This window comes from Gavia stellata, chromosome 2 (genome assembly GCF_030936135.1).
Source record: "Gavia stellata isolate bGavSte3 chromosome 2, bGavSte3.hap2, whole genome shotgun sequence".
NCBI lineage: Eukaryota > Metazoa > Chordata > Aves > Gaviiformes > Gaviidae > Gavia > Gavia stellata.
In genome coordinates, this window is record NC_082595.1 from 40,989,995 (window position 1) to 41,010,620 (window position 20,626).

General features: G+C 37.5%; 1 protein-coding gene across 1 annotated transcript in view; it reads left to right on the forward strand.

The window, feature by feature from the left end:
* Positions 1 to 18,357, forward strand: part of PCMT1 (protein-L-isoaspartate (D-aspartate) O-methyltransferase) — a 34,533-nt gene extending 16,176 nt beyond the window's left edge. Inside the window, 4 exon segments of the mRNA XM_059829784.1 lie at positions 1,881 to 2,001; positions 6,762 to 6,847; positions 8,395 to 8,564; positions 16,098 to 18,357. Coding sequence (XP_059685767.1) covers positions 1,881 to 2,001; positions 6,762 to 6,847; positions 8,395 to 8,564; positions 16,098 to 16,110 — 390 coding nt within the window. The 3' untranslated portion in view covers positions 16,111 to 18,357.
* Positions 18,358 to 20,626: the final 2,269 nt, after the last annotated feature.

Consider the following 20,626-nt stretch of genomic DNA (forward strand, 5'->3'; position numbering starts at 1 on the left):
ACTTGAATGAATATAGATAAGACAGTATGTACTGCTCTGACTTCCATTCTCTGTAAAGTTCTTTCTAACAGTAGCAAAAACTTGAAAGAAGTGTATTGTTAGGGAATGATGGTAAAGTATTTTGCTATCAAAATTCAATTGGAGATGTGCTTACTGGGTCATGTGGATGTTGCTTCTCAGTCTACTTGAGATCTAGAACGAATAGCTCACATTTGCAACCCAAGTACCTGAGTGCACATTGATGTCATGACAGCTTTACTCCCATGGTGATAATCTAATTTGTGGTACTTCTGGGAAAGCTTTATGTTTACTTAGACTAGTAAATCTTTAAGATTTTTGTTTGGTTTTTCATGTTAAACTGCTGTGATAAAGTTATCTACATAGCATACAAACTTAAATAAGTTTATTCACTTTTAAAGGTTGCTGGCAAATTAAATGAACTGTAGTTTTAATCCTATAAGTACTGGAATTATAAAAAGTGGGGTATATTTTTACTCCAAACAGACCATGGAGATCCCAAAAATTATGCCATTTTGCTATTGTCTTGATCGTGCACACACGTCAAAGTTCCAGGGTAACAGACAGAGGTAATTGATGAGGACTCAGAAATAGTGTTACATGACATGCAGCAGGAGGTTCTCTTATTTTATATCAGGCTATTTCATGCTATGACCATTTTGGTAAATTTTAATTTCTGTGACGTTATCCTTTGTTGGACTACACTGGATCTTTCGCCAGCTTCTGGTACAACCAACTGCCAGGCATTCCTCCAAATAGTAACCTGTGGTTGTTACAGTAAAAACTTGCCGTGTGTCTTGGTCTGTTTCAAAGGCTAGGCTGGTGGTCTTCCACTTGAAAAAGAAGAGGTAATACTGCTCTTAGGATGTTTTTAACATAGGACTTGTCCATCATAAAACAGAAAAAAATCGCTATGAGATCAATAACCACTTATTAATTGTCTATGTCTTAGCAACATTAAAATGTAAGCTACAGAAACATAACCAGTGCATTGAAATGTGTCCAAAGACAAAGTTGTACGACAATATGGGCTGCTAGAACATACTCTGCCATTGTGTTCTTTGAGCTGAATCCTGTTAAAAATGGTCAGATTTTAAGATTTGGATTCTTTTTCTCCTCTCCAAAATTGGAATAATTTTTCTGGAGTAAAGACACAATTCCAGAAGAAATACCTGTCATGGAGAAGATTTTGTTAGTAGGCCTTTCTTCCCCTCAAAATACGCAATCTTTTGTGACCTTTTGTGAGTTATGAGCTCTCAAAAGCTCTACTCTTCCTGTGGAAGAGAGCTGTAAATCTGAAAGTAGATTCGTGAATGCAAGGGTACGTGGAAGGTAGTTTGTCCTTGACTGTTAATTGCTGCATTTGCTTGTGAAAGAATAGGACTCTTGAGATAACTTAGAATGAAATGCATGACTTTCTATTTTCCTTGAAGAAGGTCTTCATTAGAAAAACCTTAATCTTTAAGTAAGTTTATTCAACATGAAAGGAGATTAGTTCTAGTCTTTGTCCTTGAAATTGTTACTTTCTATTGTAGGTAATGCAAAAACTCACGATCAAATTTAACTTCTAAAAATTCAGAGAAGAAATTTCCACTAATAGTATAACTTAATTGAATCACATCTCAAAAAGATGACTATAACAAGCATTTGTAAGACTGTACTGACAGACTTTAATTGCCAGTTGCTTCTAGCAGTCAGGGTGTGTCATTCTAAGCAGTAGTTTTAATAACATTGGGAAAATATACTACCACTTTACTGTTTTTGTTTTTATTTTAGAGAAATGGGCTTAGGAGATAGAAATACTCATTTTATAAATAAATCAAAACTAGCAGAAATTATTCAACTGTATATTTTTATTCCAGGTTGGTCCCAAAGGACAAGTTGTAGGAATTGATCATATCAAAGAACTAGTAGATGACTCAATAAATAATGTCAAAAAAGATGATCCCACATTGCTGTCTTCAGGAAGAGTGAAACTGATTGGTGAGCATCAGACTGATATACTTACTAATTAAACTGATATTCTTTCTAGCAGCTGGTTGAAACTGACTGGAATTGGATATGATTAAAACTTCTAATTTAAGAAGTTAAACCAAAGAAAGAAGAGCCAAATGGAAATTTAAAAATCCAAGTTGTCTTTAGGCCTTTGAAAAATATCATCTTCGTACAGTTTTGAGAATATGACTTCTGGTAATTTTAAAGAATATGTAAACATTCTATTAGAGAAGCTTAACAGGGAAGTGTTTTCCGGTGAAAATACTTTACATGCCGAAGGTATGTCATGTTAAATTTGCTATTTAAAATTAGGTTTGAATGCACAACTTTTCTTGAATAAATGTACTGTCCTCTAAATTTGAGCATTTTAACAAAGCCTTCATACTTCTGATGTAGTAATTGAGAAAGCTGCATGCAAAGAATTGAGTGGAAATAGTACTAGATTGGCAGTATGCATCACTGAAGTTTATTTCACTTGGTTTTAAAATAACAGTATTTGTATGTTAGGGAAGTGATTAATTGACACCAAACTACTTTTATTCAATCAGAGTTACTGAAATAATGATAAAATCATACAAGGACAGTGAATTGTTTTAAATAATACTTATTTGACTAAAAAGAAAAAGGTGTGCTTTTATTTTTTTAAGAAGGTGCAAAGCTGGCAGGAGGAAAGCATTCCCTTCATTATAATTCTGTTTATTAAGTTTAAAAAGAAGTTGAAGGTCTGGATTTTTTGAGGCTGCTTACAAGAGTGCTTGGGAAAATTATTATTTTGTGATTCTTGGCTCTTACCTTAATTACCGTTTTGATTCTTGGTCTTTTTTTAAATGAGGGACTTTTCTTAATCTTTTCTAAATAAGCCAATCAATACAAGTACTTGTACAGATGTATAAAATCCAGTGTCCCTCACTGAGAACTCTTATGCCTTAAACTTTCTTGGAAAAGGAGTTATGCTGAGACTGTTGGGGCTGCAGAGGGGGAATGGGGGGATAATTTCCATTGTTGCTGTACAAGAGCAATTTGGATTCATGCTTTTGGTTATACCTGAAACAAACTCTGCTTTTGGGAGTCTAGAATTCTAAGTAAACATAATCATCTATATTATGTTTGACTGTGTAGCAGGATGACTAAGAGACTTCTGAGTAGTTCTGTTGTGAGCTACATTTAAAAAAACTACAGATGGACGAGTAGCACTTTTGTGAATTAGGTAGAGAAGAAGAATGTTTCAACTATGCTGGATTCTTGGGAGCTCTTTGTGGAGCTAGGATCCAGACAGAGGTGGTTTTTGAAACAAAAAAAACCCCAACACCACCCACCACCCCCCACCACCCCCGCCTCCAAACACACAAACAAAAAAACCCATGAAAACCCAGGGCTGATTGGTGATGGAAACTGTATAAATTAAGACTAGGTAAATCAGTTGCTGCCTTTTGACAAGTATGCTTCAAACATTCTCCATTGCTTTGTCACACCTCAGCTATGCCATAACTGCATTTCAGAAGCATCAACGTTATTTTGGGGTGTCTCAGTAATAGAACTGCACTGAGAACTTGGGAATAGGTATACTTAGGGTATGTCTATATTAGTTTGTGGGGTTTGGGGTTTTTGTTTTGTGGTTTTATTTTTGGTGTGGTTTGGTTTTTGTTTTGTTTTTTCTTAAAATCAGGTGGATGCCTTTGTGGTGAATCTCTCAACTGCTTCAACTTATCATACTTTGGCTCACATGAGAGTACTCCTGGAGAGCACAAACTTTGAGTCCTTTTGAATGAAACTAGATTGGATTATGTGCTCTGAGAAGCAACCAAATATGTTTGATATGTTAATGGATATTAAGCCAATAAGACTAGAACTAGACCAGAATGATCATTATGAAATGCATATGTTGCATGGACATCAGGTTCTTAGCAAAAACTCTTTTGCTGTACAGATCTGCTTCTGTTGTACTGCACTATTTGCTGATGCAGACATAGCCAGAGGGGATGAGGATATTCTAACCACAGTGAAGTAGTTTTCTTCTGGTTTTGTGCACATGCCAGAGCTCTGTATGAAACAGATCTGCATAGAGACACTGAAGGCTTCAGTGCCTTGAGCAGCAGATAAGGTCTAGATTCAAAAACAAGCTACAAAACCCTTTTATGTCAGAAAGTCCTGACACTACTTCCCCCCTCATCACCACCTGCCACCCACCACCATGATTACTTTATTAACAGGCTGCATGTAACTGGAGATCTCAGTAGGATGGGTGATGTTATTCAGGATATAAGCACAAGTGCAAAATTTAGGCTGCTGTTTCCCCTTTGGACATTGAATAATGCAATAATTTGTATCACATTGAATATATGAATGCTGACTTAACTTTTTTTTTTAAATCTTCTGAATATCTAAAAGTGTGTTCCCGTTGTGGGTGGATGTATACCTGACTGCTGTAGTGAGGAGAATTTTTGTGGATGTTAAAGGGAAGAGCCATGCTGTGCTTGATGCATAAAAAGGAGCATGATTTTTTGTGTGTGTGTGCTGATTCTGAAGATGATAGTTTTGGTTTGGACTAGTAATTCTAAAAGCAAAGGGTTTAGATGTTTTGGATCCTTTTTACCACTGTCAGTGAAATGGTAAGATGCGCAGAAGTCGCATACAGACTTCTCTGGACATCACACAAGGTGCATTTAAGTCTCTGAATATATGCGTTCTTCAGAAGACAACAGCAGTTTCTTTCACAGCTGTTTCTTCAACTTAGTAATCTCTTCTTTTGCCAGCAATACTGGAGATCACTGCTTCTAATGCCTGCTGCAGCGTTTCAGGAAACGAGGGTTTGTCTCCCTGTGTAACTAACATCATTCAAAGCAGTATCTGTATGTTTGAGCTAAAGAATTCTTTCTCCATTGCCTTCTCTGATGGAACAGCGGCTTGATACAGTAACACATCACTACTTCCTCTTTAGAGGACGTCTTCAGTGCTACTAAGCAAATATAAATGAGGTACTTGACTGCATTGAAGTGGTTGTTTCAGTAGAACCCACTTTGGCAGACTCAGAGGGATTAAGCCCTGGAAATACTGGAACTTTCATCTTCATTACTGGCAACAGTAATAAAAGCTGACTTAGTGGAATTGGTGATCGACAGTCATGAGTTCTCTTGAAGCATTGGTAAATCTTGCTTGGCAGCTTCTGCCTGTAGCCCTTGGTTGGAGCTTGTGCTGGTCAGAATTGATGATATGAGAAAATAAGTCACTGAGCTTTAAGGGGCTTCTCAGCTACTGGGGAAACATGCTCTTGGACAAGAAGGTCCTTGCAGGGTCTTGTTTCAGGACCTAATATAAAAGATGACAAACTCCCCAATTTTAATAATTTCAAGGAGCTTTCTAGATCTTCCTGTACACTCTTGGATACTTAAGGGTGTTGTTACTGTGCAGGTGGCCTTCCTTATCACTGAGGTCAAAATGAAACTTGCTATGGCCACCATGTGGTTTTCCTGCCTTGTGAGTTGTTGGAAGGCAAAAAGTTGACAAATTTTTAGCCCCTCCAGGGGCTTAGAACTTCTCTTGACTCATTCAGCCTTTTAATTATCCTGTGATAATAGTGATTGCATAGCAGTTGAAGCTCAAGTCTGTAGACCGGAAGCCTCAAACAACTACTTGTGCTGAGCAGAGGACTTTGTTCATTAGCCTCCTTGCTTTTTCTTGACTGATTACTGGGACTTCTGCACTCAACAAGTGTGAATTTATGGGTGGTTTAGCCTCATTTACTACTTTTGTTCCTAAATAACTCTAGAGAGAGCTTGTCTAACTTGCTGTGAATTTCCCGTTGGTTTCCTGTAAGTACTGTGGATACCACATTTACGTCATCTTCTTTCAAAACTGAAATCGGGATCTACTTTAGTTAGCTACATTTCAGTGGCTTAAAAAACCCAATCTGTTCACCTTTCATCCTGCATAACTGGGGTGGTAAGAGACATCTGTGATAAGGTGCTTCTCCATGAGTTCTCCAACAAAGCTGAAGCTGCATCGGTAGCCCTCTGAATAACATAATTACTCCTAACATCTTCCAAACAGCCACCTGGAGCTTTAGCCACAGGTCTGACCTGGCTGTCTGTGTTAGTGCAGCAGTTGTCTGCAGGAGGGATAGTGAGACCCATCTGCTGGCAAAGGGGGATGCGTGGGGATTAGTGTCGTACTGCATTAAAATCTGAATGTAGATGTGGACTTTCTTTCCAACTGGTAGTGCAGTTATAGGTGTGTAGTCCATGTGAATACATGCTGTGTCTTTTCCTCACCTTTGGAGCCTTCTGATATGTGCTTCTGAGATTCAATGATTTAGACTTTGATTTGTATTATAGTTATGAATGGTGTGCGTGACAGCAAGGCAAAGCAAAGTGTATGTTCTAAGAGGGTAAATGAGAGGAAAAGTCACCTGCATTGGAATGGTAGGGCACATAAATACTTAAGTATCTTTTCTGGGTGGACCATGTGTCTCCAAGAACTTCTGTTATAAATCCATGCTTTCTAATTTCAGGTGCTTCAGTAATGTTTTGTATCTTTTATAAGTATGTGTATGTATGTATGAGGGTGTTTTGTTGCATCTATTTTACAATTGTGTTAATATTTTTAAACTGACTTCATCATATTATTACTGCTCAGCAGAACTTCAGTGGAAATCTGAGCATAGGCTTTTATCTACCTATAAATATGGCAGATCAGCTGTTTTCTCCACTCCTTTTGAAAAGTTTTTAAAAAAAAAAAGTGTTTTCTTGCAGTGGGAGATGGAAGAATGGGATATGCAGAAGAAGCTCCCTATGATGCGATTCACGTAGGAGCTGCAGCACCAGTTGTGCCCCAAGCAGTAAGCCTTTATGTTTTATGATTTGGTAATCTCTTCGCTGTAAAGAACATTTTACATACATATATATGTAAAATACTTGGTAGACTTGCACTGCTGGGAGTATCAGTGGGCAGGGTGGTATTACTGTATGGTGTGGTATTTTTGTTTCTGTTATAACTGGACTTCCTGTTGGTTTGCAAAAGCTGTATGTTCTAACAACTCTCATCTAAATAAACATATTTTAAAATGACTTGTGCACAACCCTGTATTATAACAATGAACTGGAGCATTTTATTTAATAAATTAATTTGGTTTTATCAAACGTTGAATTAGAAAATTTAAGTATTTGTTTCCCAGGTTCCAAGGCATTGAGCCTGTTGGAAAAGTAACATGCTCAGCTGAAAATACAGACAATGCTGTGTGTTTGTAGCTTTCAGAGTGGATACAGGGCAGTTCTTACTAGGGAAGCTGAAGAGTAACTAGGGTCTTCAGAATGTGCATACATGAAGTCCATTCTTGCAGATAAGATTTTTTTTTTCTCTTCCTTTCATCAGGTGAATGGGAATATATAGCATGATCTTGATATGCTAGATACCAGTTAAGTTTTTTTAAATCTGAATTTTAGTGAGACATAGTGAAGGACTGGAGGTTTGAGATGATATAGACAGGTTAGATATTTCCAGATATTGGCCATTTTTTAATTTGTTTTGTTTTATTTTGGGGTGGGTGTGTGGAGGGGGGTGTTCCCAGCAAAGTGTTGACAGATGACAATTAAAAAGGTAATTTAAAGCTTATTAGTGAACAAAAGAGTTCTTAATTAGAACTTTTGTTAGTAACAGGGATTAAGATTTTTTTCATGGCATCTGGGAAGTACTGAATTTTCTTTGAGACTACTGTGATTAGCCTCATTCTTTAATTATGAAAGCAAAAAAAATCCAAGCAGTTCTCTCACATACTCTGTTACTTGTCACTTATCTTACTCATATTCATATATTTTAGACTAGTTTCATAAAATGCTGTTCCATTCACAGAATGAAAGAGGAGCTGTTGGGTAGTGAGTGTATTGTAGAAGACTTAAAATTATTCCAGGAAGATAAATAAAAAAAAAAGTCACAAATGTCAAATCTTATTCTGAGGGCTTAAGGGGAGATCAGCTACCCCAAAAATGTTAGACAGTGGGCCTGTACTGATGCACAATAAGTATAAAAAATGTAAAACCGGCAGTTTAAAAAGATTGAATCTACTGTAAAAATAATCAGTGATTTACATATTTTTCCCCTCTTCTGTAGAAACTAAAACTGCAACCAACCCAGTTAATCCAATTACTATTTTACCTTCTTTTGGAATAATATGAAATTATTGTGAATGTTTCTGTAATATCAGTTGTTGTATCATGTTGTGACACTCATTTTTAGTGCATTTTCTTATTTTTCCTAATTGAAGTAGTTATCTACTGCATAATAGTAGATAGATAAATTGTGGCAAAGCTATTAATCTAATGTAACAAACTTTGGATCCAGCTTCTCTGAAGTGGCTGGTTACATTCTAATTTCTTTGTTGTGTTCTAGCTTATAGATCAGTTAAAACCTGGCGGAAGATTGATATTACCAGTTGGTCCTGCAGGGGGAAACCAGATGCTCGAACAGTATGACAAACTAGAAGATGGCAGTGTCAAAATGAAGCCTCTGATGGGAGTGATATATGTGCCTTTAACAGATAAAGAGAAGCAGTGGTCCAGGTGGAAGTGATTTTCTGTTCCACTTACTACTTCCACACACACACAAGGTGAAAGGGTGTGAATTTTAAGCAGATAGACTGCAAGGCCTGCCTTTGCTGCTGTCATTGCTTTCTGTTCCTCCATACCATGAAAAGTGACTCAACCTGCATTACAACATCACCAAGAGGAGGTTATGCTAAGTTTGAGTTAATTTAAAAGCAGAAGAAAAATATTGCATGGGTTGCACTTTGTCTCTTTCAGATGTTTTCTTTAGTCTTTGGTGTGTTGAAGTTTCTTATTTGTTGTTTTGAACACAGTATTTTCTAAATTTAAACTTCCCTTCTAATGGACTTTTTATAACCAGCTTGCCCAGTAATTAGGGTAAAGTGTAAAATATTACTTAAGAATAAACATTGTTTTGTCCTGTAAGTTAGTGGTAATTGGGTGTTCATTTTTTATTTTTCTGAAGTGTCACAAATGAAGAAAAATCTTTGTAAAATCTTATGTGGGAAATACAGATAATCTTACGAGCACTTTTCCCTCAGCCTCCAAGTAGCAGAAAGTGGAGAATGTAATCCCTTCTTCCCTAAAGTATAAATGTAGTTGAGTAGTGTTCAGAAAATTTTCTCAGACATGTTATTAAAAGTCTGTCATCTGTCTCTAATGGGGATGTATTTGTGTTCGCCAACACAGCAAACTCTAAAGGCCTTTCTAGAGGTAGTAAACCTTCCAATTTGCTGAACTGAACAGCCAGTAACATAGACATAACACAGCTGTCAGCTTAAACCATGCTAGGCATTAGTATGCGACTGAACAAAGCAGCAGTCCTGTTTTGCTTCCTGGCAGAAAAAGCTTCTGAATGTATTATCCGTGTTAATGAAGTGCATAATGTGTATTGAGTTCTGAAAACAACTTTTGAGCTTTATAACTCCTAAATTTAGATTTTTGGTTTTTTCCCTTGATATTCTAGAGTATAGCTTGTGATCTGGATACATGAATACTTAAGAGTTTAAGCTATCAAAATGTCCGTAAAAAGTACAAATAAAGCAGTTTGCATTACTGCTGCTTACTGAAACCTCATTTCAGTGTTTCTTGGATTACTGTATAGCCACCATGTACAAATTACTCTTAGAACAACTTTAATGAGTTACTGCTTAGTTCAAAGCTTGTGAAGCATGCTTGCTATTCAGATGTTTTGTATTTGTTATGCAAATTAATACTTAGTCCTCGAATATTGCCAATATTCCCTCAGCGTGGTATCCAGGGGCTTCCTGCCTCTTGTAAGGCTTTGGAAGTCTTGCTTTGTGGTCAGTTTCCTCTTCTGGCAAACGTGGTGGACTTTATTCAAGTTTCGGGTCCATGCTCTGCTTACTTCAGAAAAGAGAAGTATTCTTCTTAAGCCTGCCTTTTTTCCGGAGAGGTTTTATAGATTTTTCCGCATTTCCACCTGATCTGATTATCACAGAATCACTAAGGTTGGAAAAGACCTGCAAGATCATCAGGTCCAACCATCAACCCAACACCACCATGCCCACTAAACCATGTCCCGCAGTGCCACGTCCACACATGCCTTGAACACCTCCAATGATGGTGACTCCACCACCTCCCTGCGCAGCCTGTTCCAGTGCTTCACTGCTCTCTCAGTAAAGAAATTTTTCCTGATGTCCATCCTAAACCTCCCCTGGTGCAACTTGAGGCCGTTTCCTCTCATTCTGTTGCTAGCTACATGGGTTATAGTAGCAGTTGTGGGTTTTTTTATAGCAGCCATGTGTGTTCTTGCAAATAGTGTTTATTGAAGGGTTTCTGGAATGACAGTGGTTATCCTTTGCTGCTGGTGATGGTGGTGTAGTGTATTAAGGGCTAGACTTCTAAGGTCTTTGCATCTCTTCTGTGCAGTTTTGTACTCTGGTTTCTTTGCTAGCTCAGGAAGAAGTAATAGATTGTCTTTGGGCCTTCTTTGGTCATGAGTTATTATGGGGTTCTTTTCCCCAGATTTTCTTACCAATTTATGTTCTTTTCTGAAATACTTTAATTTACTTATTTTTAATTTAAGTGTTAAGAATATACATTGGTGTTACCAGAAGGGGTAAGTGCTTAGCCTGAAGGGTTACCTTGATCACTACAGTGGCATAGTTTCTTGCTATGTACATTTAAATTTGGTTCAGACTTGGAAATCTCTGTTAAAGGAAATCTCAGAAGTCCACTTCTTGTAAGGTTTGTTTTTTCTTCAGTTGTCCTTTTTGTGATGTGAAGAAAATTCCCATTCCCTTCTCAAGGATAACTGCCAGTGCACTGCTGACTTTCCAGGAGGTCACATCTGTCTTTTTTGTTGTTTTTCTTTATTGGTGAGTCCAAAGTACATGGTCAGCCAGCTACTGCTAAGGAAACTCCTAATTATAAATCAGCATTTGTTCTCTATGCTAGCATCAAAAATGAAAGAGGTATTTTTTCTGCACTTCCTAGATCTCAATTTATCTTTCCTAAGTTATTGAAGACCTGTGAGCAGAGATCAATTAGACACCTCTGAAAGACCATCTTTAAGTCTTTCTGTGATAAAGAGCTGTAGTGTATGAGAGACTCTAGTTTTAAATCTAAAATTCATTGAACAATCATCCTTTTTTAAAGTAGCTCAAGAATTCTGTGTGTTTAGCTTGTCATCCTCTTAGTTTATGTTATGCAATTTCATTTGTAATGCAGGTAACTGTTTCATCATGTTAAGAATTGGTGTCCCTTCACAAAATACAATCGATAAACCAGCAACATTTTCCTAGGCTAGCAGACCTTCCAGTTGGCAAGAAAGAAGTCACTTGAATTTTTGCTTAGCCATTCACATGTTGGAGAAGTTAAGACAGTTCCTTCCTAGAGCTGCTGCTCTTCACAAAGCAGCACAACAGTGACTTGATGTTCTAAGTGGTGTTTGAGGTCAAACCTACGTATGCTTTGCATTGTTCATTATGTAAAACTGGAACTTCTAGCAAAAGAAAATCTGGACTAGCTGGAATCAAGACTCCTTGTATTTTGATAAACTGGTGTTATGGTGCTAAATAAAGAATCTTATTTTGTGAATATTGTTGGATTTCTTTAAATTGAGTCCATAATATTCTAGTTTGGGTTCAGCTGCAGTAGTATTTTTAAGCTCCAAACATTAGTGGGAATCTTCTCAAATGTGACTCCATGAGATATTTGGAAGTAGAATATACACAGGAACCCTATTTCTGGTACAAAATGAAATGCATTAATGTACCAGACATCCAGCAGTAGGTGCCCACTTATGTGATTATGCTGGTAAGGATTTTATCCTTTCACATAAAACTTCCCAGTTATTAATTGGTTGGTTTTTTTCTTACGCTAAGTAGGGAGGAGAGAAGACCTCTTGTGCTGCACAGTTGAGAACAGAGCTTATTGGCTACCTTATTGGCAGTTCTTGTGTAAATGAGGATCTCTCTGATTTTACTTCTCTGTGACAGTTCACTTCTATTTATACAGAGAGACAATTTAAAGAGAACAACAATGTAAGGAATGCTTAGCAATGAGTCTCTGTTGTAATAATGGATTTTATTTCTAAACAGGCAGCCATTTTAAAAAGTTAACAAATTACTTTTTTAAACTTAAAATATTGCATTAGTAGAAATTATTTATAAATGTCATGCTAAATTTGTATTTGCTGATAAAATACAAAATTATAATGACAGTATACCCTTTCTGAGCAAAAATGCAGTGACTAGACTGGGGCTGTTACTGTATCCCACTTATCTGTACATATAACATGATTAAGCACCCTTTTGGAAAATGTATTTATCAGGAAATACTAAAATATGTTTCTGCTTAGAAACTCTTATTCGGTGTTCCAAGTGCCTCTGACAAGCTAGTTGTCTAATTTCAATTGAAATTAGTAGGAATTGTTTGCCCAGAATTCCTTCGGCTATGCAGACTAATGATTATGGTTAAAGTTTTTATTTTACTTTGGCAAAACAAATCTCTGCACAAAATATTTTCGGTTAAATTTAAAATTTGTATTATGCAAAAATGCATGTGATGTAACTGATATAATAGGTTGCAGAGAAAATTCTTTTTCTTTGTCATTTCAACCTCATCAATTCTCAATTTGATGATTGAACATAGCAAATAATAAATACTTTATAACAGCAGCTTTCCAGACTAAAATGCTACAAGTCCAAATATTGTGTCTAGTTACCTTTAAAATTCCAAAGGGAGAAATAATTGGCTGCTGAAACACTGAGTAGATACTGGAATTCAGAGTGTAGCCTAATATGAATTAGAAATGCAGTATCAGTAATGACAGCATATTTTTCATAGATGAATGATGTATCAAAAAGGGAAAGTCAAATGCTGCCTAATGACAAGAAAATTGAAGTGGATCAAAAAGAGTGAGTTACAGATTTCAGATAAATTTATAAGTGCTCATTCAAATATTTAGTTTGAATGCCTTCCACCAAAGAGGTAGTGACATCGTAAAACTTCATTACTTACTTGTATCCCAAACTTCTGTTATTTCTTATTGTTGTTAAGATTTGTGATTCCACCCCCCCCCCCCCCCAATGAACTCTGACATTTACCTATTAGATTTTTCTGAAAATGTTTCTTGGTTTGTTGTTGGATACTCCCTATGGGAAATGTGGACTATTCCTGTATATGTTTTTTCTACTAGTAAACTAAAATTTTTCAAACTTTCTTAAATTTATTTTTAGAATAGTAATTTTGAGCTAATGACTTCTGAAATTTGCTTTAACTTGAGCTTATAAAGTTGCTTTGATGCCTCAACTGACAATATTAGATGAGTGATGCCCTTGCTAGAGTTCCAAGGGCCTGAGAAGGACTATTGTGATGACTTAAAACCTAAATATATATATATATTGCTTACTAAGCAGGAGCTAGTAAGCAGATTGGAAGGAGTGCATGTATGAAGGTGGAGGGAAATTATATCAGTTGTGTAAAGAATCACAGAAAATAGTCGTGGCCAAAAAAAGGGAGAAAAATACAAATTAATTAGTAGATCTTTCCTGTGGCTCTAGAGTACAACAGGATATTTTTAACAAAGAAGTAGCAGTCATCTTTTGAGTCTCCTTTTAAGCTTTGTAGCAAGATAGTTCTTTTACTGCTGGGAGAATAGGCAAGTAATCTGTTTTCTACCAGCAGTTGAAACCTGGTAGAGTTCATAGCTTGGCAGCTTCTGATCCATACAACTGAAGTTCAGGTTAACTGGTGCTGTTTTGCAATGTCTATTTAAGTCTGCAAGCTGTTCACATTAGGTGGAAAGCTGAGAAGTGTTACCTCCCTGGTGATCTAAGACTTTTCTGTAACTTTATGTATGATCCAATAGTGCACATATAAGCTCAGCTTCTCATAACAGTAGAAAATAAATGCTGCATAATTTTAACACATACATCATGAATTGTCTTGGGCTGGCATGCTGTTGTTAGATTAATGAGTAGTGAAGAGTGAGTAAAAAAAGTCTCTTGAGGCAAGCTGATCCCCTTAATACAGTAAATGTTCTAATAAACAGAGTATTAAAATCTTTTATTTTGAAAGTGACATCTAGGATATACTTAACTTACAGGAACATTATTATTTGGTTCGGAATAGCTTAAAGCAATGCAAAATACCAACAATTAAAACATTGATGTGTTAGTATCACATATTTGAATTTTAAGTACAAATACCATTTTGTAAAATAAAAAAACCACCACACTTCAATACGTTAAGTGCGTTAGCAACGTTACGCAAAAGCCTTGCCAACGTCGGTGGCTGGGTAAAATTATGTTTAACCGTTTCAGAGTAAATACGGAATTTTTCTTAGGCTTACAATTTCTTGAGGGTTTAGCTTGGGTTTAAAGGATTAAGAATTATTTGTCACAGTAAAAGGCCAGGCTTTTACAAAGCTATGAGAGTATATGGTGGGAATCAGGATGAAAATCACATCAGCAATTAGGCATATGAGACTAAACCAGCAATAGCAGTAGCCATTACTTACATATGCTCTTTGAAGTTGTGAATATTAACTGATGATGCAGCTCCTGGAAGTATTAAGGATGAATTAAGTACTTGTGCTAAAGTCACTGGCGCTTCATTTTAAACAGAGTATCAGATGTTCATCTATTTTTATCTGTTTAAAGTAAGCAAATACCAGTTCTGTGAAATAGGCAAATATGGAGAACATCCAAACCTTTGGCTATAAACAGATTTTTCTTCACCCCTGCCAAGGTGTGTTCTCCCTTCTGCTTTTTTCTGCTTTCTGCAATTACTGCAACACTCTGAAGGTGTATGATTAGTACCTCACTATTAGAAGGCAGTGCAAAGTGCAAAGAATGCAAATATTTATCACTAACAAATCACAAGGTTTGTGATCTGCATTAGATAGAAAACTAGTCATTTAAGCACCAGTTGCAACAGCCTTTTCAGTTGCTTTTAAAATGTTTTGCATGCTGTCATTCCATGCTATGTGATTCCTGAAGGATAATGCCTTTGTAACTTGAAAGCTTTTGCTTGTGTGCATGTAATGTAGCACTATATTTTTGTGGGTTAGTTTGCATGATAGCTGGAAATACTATTGCGTATTGAGCCAGTGAAGTTTTTCTTAATTCAGACAGTGTTTGCTTTGGCTAATGAGGGTGATGCACCTACTAAAAGTAAAATTACAACAAACTCATTGTGAGTTTATAGATCGTCTGTGCCTTGGGGAAAAAAAAGCAAACACTTCTGTTTGAATTTTCCAGCTTTCATAATGGCACAGTGCACAGCTTTCAGATTTGATGGGCATTTTGCATCAAAGTTAATGCTTTAGAAATATTTAAAGTAATCACTAACACATGATAATTTCACTGTTTGAGTATGGGTTCTATGTGTTTCCTGTTTCAATGTGTTTTAAATGTTCTGCAGGAACAAAACCCGCATTTTCTAGATTCTTCGTAGTGATTTAGAAAGACTTCTTGATGAATCCTTTCTCCTACCTTAATCTCCTTGTAACTAATGCCCCGCCCTGCCCCCACGCCTTCCATAAGCTAGTCCTGATTTAACATCGTTCCTTCAGGAGCTAATCAAGCTCCTCTGCGAAATAAATTAAATAGGTGGTACAAACTGCATGACATTGATGTGAGGTTCTGTTCTTAGCTTTCTTGAGAGACTGCAGCTGAAGCTAAACTCGCCTTTTTGGCAGCTACAGAGAATGTTTTTTGCCAATACTCTGTCTCGTATATTGGCTCAGTTTCTTGCCAGTGTGTGGCCAACAGAGTCTGGATGACAGGTAGCTGTGTAACTAGCTGTGTGGTGTGGGGGATGTTCATTAAAGCAAATGATCCATTAAATGTAAAATAGAGGGACCCATATTTCACAATACATCACATAATATTTTGAGATGGTATGGGATTGCTGTCGCCTTTCCTTTGGGTTTTTTTTTTTCTTAAATGCTTGAAGAGATTTCTCAAGTTTTGCTGATGTGCTTGGGCACTTAAATGTAATCTGATTCAGTATCAAAACTTTTCAAATATGATTTCCAAGGGGAGGAGAAACATAACTGCATGTGTTTTCTTTCTACAGGGATGAATTGTAAAAGCTCCATCATCTTGACCCAAACATAGTGTTACAGTGGACTGCTCATCTCCAGTTCTAAAAGCTTTTTGAAAACCAACAGCATTGCAGCTTGTTTTGGACTTCGTTATACTGTTGTTATCAGCATGGAAAAGCGTGGTGTTTGTTTTATTTTTTTAGATGCTCAAGGCAAATCTGATAAAGAAATGGTGGAAAGTTTTCTGTGGGCACTGTTTTCTTTAACATGCCTTTATTTTACTTTCATCTGTTCAAAGTGAATTTCTGCAAAACTGCAGATAAAGACCTATAGCTTGTGAACTCTAATTTTGATGGGGGTACTTGAACACTCACTTCTCTCAGCTCCTGTGTCCCTTGGTAAACTGCTTCTGTGCACCTTATGACACTACGTAGGTAATACCAGGTTTTCTGTGTTCCGATGTGTGCTAGATGCTGCTAAAAGGAGATGAACTTCCTTTTTAAGCTTTTGACATGGTGTCATAGACTAGCATGTAGTAGATACAATCAGCTGCTTTATTACCTTAAAACCAGGCATTTGTATATATTAAAGTTTAAGACATCAGAGGTGCGTGGCTGCTCTCATCAAACATTGCTGTTCAAGTTGGACATAACAGACATGGTTTCCCTGTTCCTTCTAAAATTAATTAATGGAGTCTTGAAATTCCGATTTGGTTTATAGCTCACTACTGATGTGATTCACATGGATTTAACTCTGTAAATGTGATGTTAGCTATGTCCCAGTCACTGAACAGTTTATGCAATTCTGCTTTGCCAAATAAAGTTAAAAGCAAAAGGGGGGTTGTGTGCTTGTATTGAAGATTAGGATCAGTGTGCAGTAGACTACTGAGATACCGATTGCTGGATTCTTTAAAAAAAAAAAAAAGTTCAGTTTGGTTCTAAAAGAAAGTTGCATTTGGCAAAGCCACTTGCTGTATTAATGTTCTCATTTTTCTATCTGTGGGCACCCAGGAAAAATTCTGGCTTTTTATAAAGTGAATTCTTAATTGCTATACAAGGAAAACATGCAGAAGGAATAACGAATCCTGGACTTGTAAGGACCCATAGAGATGCAGTTGTTCAGTTTTCATATAGAAGTGTAGTTGGAAGGCTATAAACCTTTTTTCTGCCCCAGTTTTCTGCCACGTTTTCTGTTTTGGTACTGTAAAATGTCAACAGCAAATTGCAAAGCAGTACAGTGAGGTGAGCTGCTTTGGGAAAGGGGGGGAAGTGTGTCTTGAGTCATCTTCCTCAGATTTGAGCAACCAGGAATTAAAGTAAACAGCATGTTATCATTATTTTCTTTTTTTTTGGTAAAAGGGATTTATAGAATAAAATAACTTGCATAAAACCAACCCATAGTGATACTGCAAAAATATATTTGCCTTTTTGTGGTGGGACAGCAATAACTTTGTGATAGGATTAATCCTGAAAGCATAAATGTTACAATTCAAAGGCCTCTGAATATGAAAGAGAAACATTTTAAATAACCTTCCTTTTGAAGGTCAGCCCCATCCTATTCCTGTGTAAAAGATATGTATCACTTAATTTATTCAGATGTTTGGAAGTTAACGTACCACCTCCTGATCTGACTGCAGCCTGGGAGCACATATACAAAGATTAATCTTATAAAGGAATTAATGTAGCGTGTATTCTAGAAAATACAATTCAGAACAACCCACTTGCGTCTGACAAATTTGTACTAACCCACGATCAACTGTGAATCTAGTTCTTGGTGTTGAAGTGAAGTATCTTAAATGATGCATGCTAATGTTCAACCTTTTAGTCACTGTATCATTCAATTTGAGTTCAGCTTTATTTACATCTTCTCACTAATTTAATCAGTTAAATGAAAGATACAAGCTCAACTGTATCCAAATTCTTGTCTCTGGACACAGTTTAATAAGCTAGCCTAACTTGGAAGAGGTGATAAAGCTGAGACCTGGTGACAGCTTTTTGGGGGAGAACCACTTCAGGAGGTGTAAGACTTCAGGGACCAAGGCTGTTGGGATTAGTGCACCCATTCCACTGAAGGGTTTGGTGATAGTCAAGGTACTCAGACAGAAAGGAGTATCCAGGAGTAGCATTTAGGAATTGGAAAATGAAAACCCCTGCATGATGGAGCAATGGTTCTGAAGTAAAAACTTCTTGGAGAAGAGGACAGGCTGAAATGCAGAAGATTTGAAGAGCTTGAATAAGTGCTGTGTGAAATGTCTGAATTGCTACGTTGCCAAATAAAACAAATTGAGAGGAAGCTGTATCTAGGTGTCTGTCTGGTTTTTGTGGGTTTTTTTTAACCTTCAAGTGACTTCACATACCCAAAAAGAAAGCAAGCACGTATAAAAATACTGGTTTACTAAATGACCAGAACTATGTGTCCATTTTCCATGTTAATATATTGCAGCAGTTACCAAGCCTGCTAATACCATACGGAATGTAAGTGGAGTTTCACTTGGCTGTTTGGAATTTCTTTTAGTTCACATCTCTGTGTTTCGGGGAACAGGCTGTGGGTGCAGTGTATGAATTCTGCCTGCTGTCTGTGGTCGAATCCAGCTAGCTAGGGGTGTATGATCTGCCACTTTCAAGGATTAAAGTTCATCTTTTTATTATTTCACTGGATTGTTACTGTGACCTCAGAGCCAGAACAACTTGGGAGAACAGATTGGCTGAATCAGTGACAGTCACTTGTCCATTTGTTTCCAGGGATCAGGCAGTAGTGGAGTTTGAGCAGAAGAACCAAGAGCCTGTACCTCTATCTTGAAACCCATAAACAGCTGTGGGTGCTCCACAAAGAGCAGTTTGGTGTGCTGTATGGATGCTTTATGTAGCAGGAATTACCTGTTTGTTTATTATTTCCACTCAAACTAGCCAGCTAACTTGAAGGCATAGAGACCATTACATGATTTATTCTTTTGGGGGGAAGGGAAACTAGTGCACAGAGGGTGTGCATCAGCACTGCTGGTCGAGGCCACCCGGATGATTCCTGAAATGTTTTGTAGTCCATCAGTTTGAAATGGGCAATAGCGCCCGAAGCAGGGGGGGCCTGTGTGGTAGGCTCTGGAGCGTCCAGCTGGCAGCAGTTCCCTGCACGTGTGCAGTGTTTTTGTGACAGGGTGACAAGCTCCAGGGTTTTCGAGTGTGGAGGGACTGTGGAATTAACCATCAGCACAAAGAGGTAAACTAAAATGCCCAGAGGAAAACTCTGAACTAATACTGTCATTCCAGCCAGAAAGAAGGGTGTTAACCCATTCTTACAACAGCGCTGTTTCTGCCTTTTACTCGTTAATGTGCCCTAGGACCTGCTGCATTTGATTTAAATGCAATTCACAGAAAGAGGGTATGATTGCAATTCCTTCTTGATTTTGACATGATGCAAAGGATGAGCAATGCAAACCAAGCTTGTGGTTTGTATCTCTGGTTCCATTTAGCTGATTTTTGAGGTGGACGCATTATGATGCAGTTAGAAAGATCAATAATACTAATCACCTTTATGGAACACTTGTTCTTTGTCACAAACGATGTGGAAGAGGTATTCTGCTGAAGTGAATGAGCAGTGGTCCTGGCTCAGCAAAAGATATGAAGAAGTCATATTCTGCTGTGTGGAACAAACCAACAACCAAACAAAAAAACATGGCGGGGAAGTGCTCCCCAAAAGGCACCATGTGTGCAGGGGGATGCAGCAGATGACGAGGTCTGAAAATGGTCTTTTGCATTTCAGGAGGTCCAGACTTTACACGTCAGGAAGTGTACATTAGAGTTTAAACCCTGTGGTCTACAATGGATGGATTCAAGCGTGGGGTTTAAGTTGGTTTTGCGGGCTTGTACCGTTTGCCTTTGTTGGCTCTGTTCGAGTTGTTGTCCATCTGCTTATAATTGTGAAAGGTTGAGGGCCTTGTGGGAAGTGCAGAGACACTCTTAAGGTATCCTAAACCCTTTTGCCTTTGCTGCAATCGATATGTGCTTGTATGCTCAGAGCACCCAGTGGCAAGGTCTGGGTTTCCATGCCTCAGCCAGGTCTGAGGAAATTAGCTTGGACTAAAACTTGGCCTTATGAAGGCAGAGATGCTATAAACTTTCTTATACATGTCCTGTTTACCTCCCTTATTTCATACTTGACATACAGGGCTGCTTTCTGCTCCAGGTGGTAGTTTTATACGCAGCACAAATTCATGACGCAACTGATGCATTCTGAGTTCTCCTATGAAAGGCTGTTATTGTTCTCTCGTGCTCTTGGCAGGGTGTTAATGAGATGCTCAGCAGTATGTGCTCAGGAACGAAAATCATATTTCTTTAAATTATGAAGTGAGTGGACATAGTTATTGCTGAAGAATGTATGGAGGAGCTCCAGTTGCCCGTTGAAAATTGCCTGAAAGCTTCAGGAAGGAGAAATGGAAAGAACTCTGTGTCTCATCACACCAAACTTGAAAACTGGAAGGACTTAATCCCATGCCTTTTTAACAAAACTCTGTTTAGCAACAACAGTTTATTTTCATAAAGATTGTTGACGGACTTTTTCTGAGATG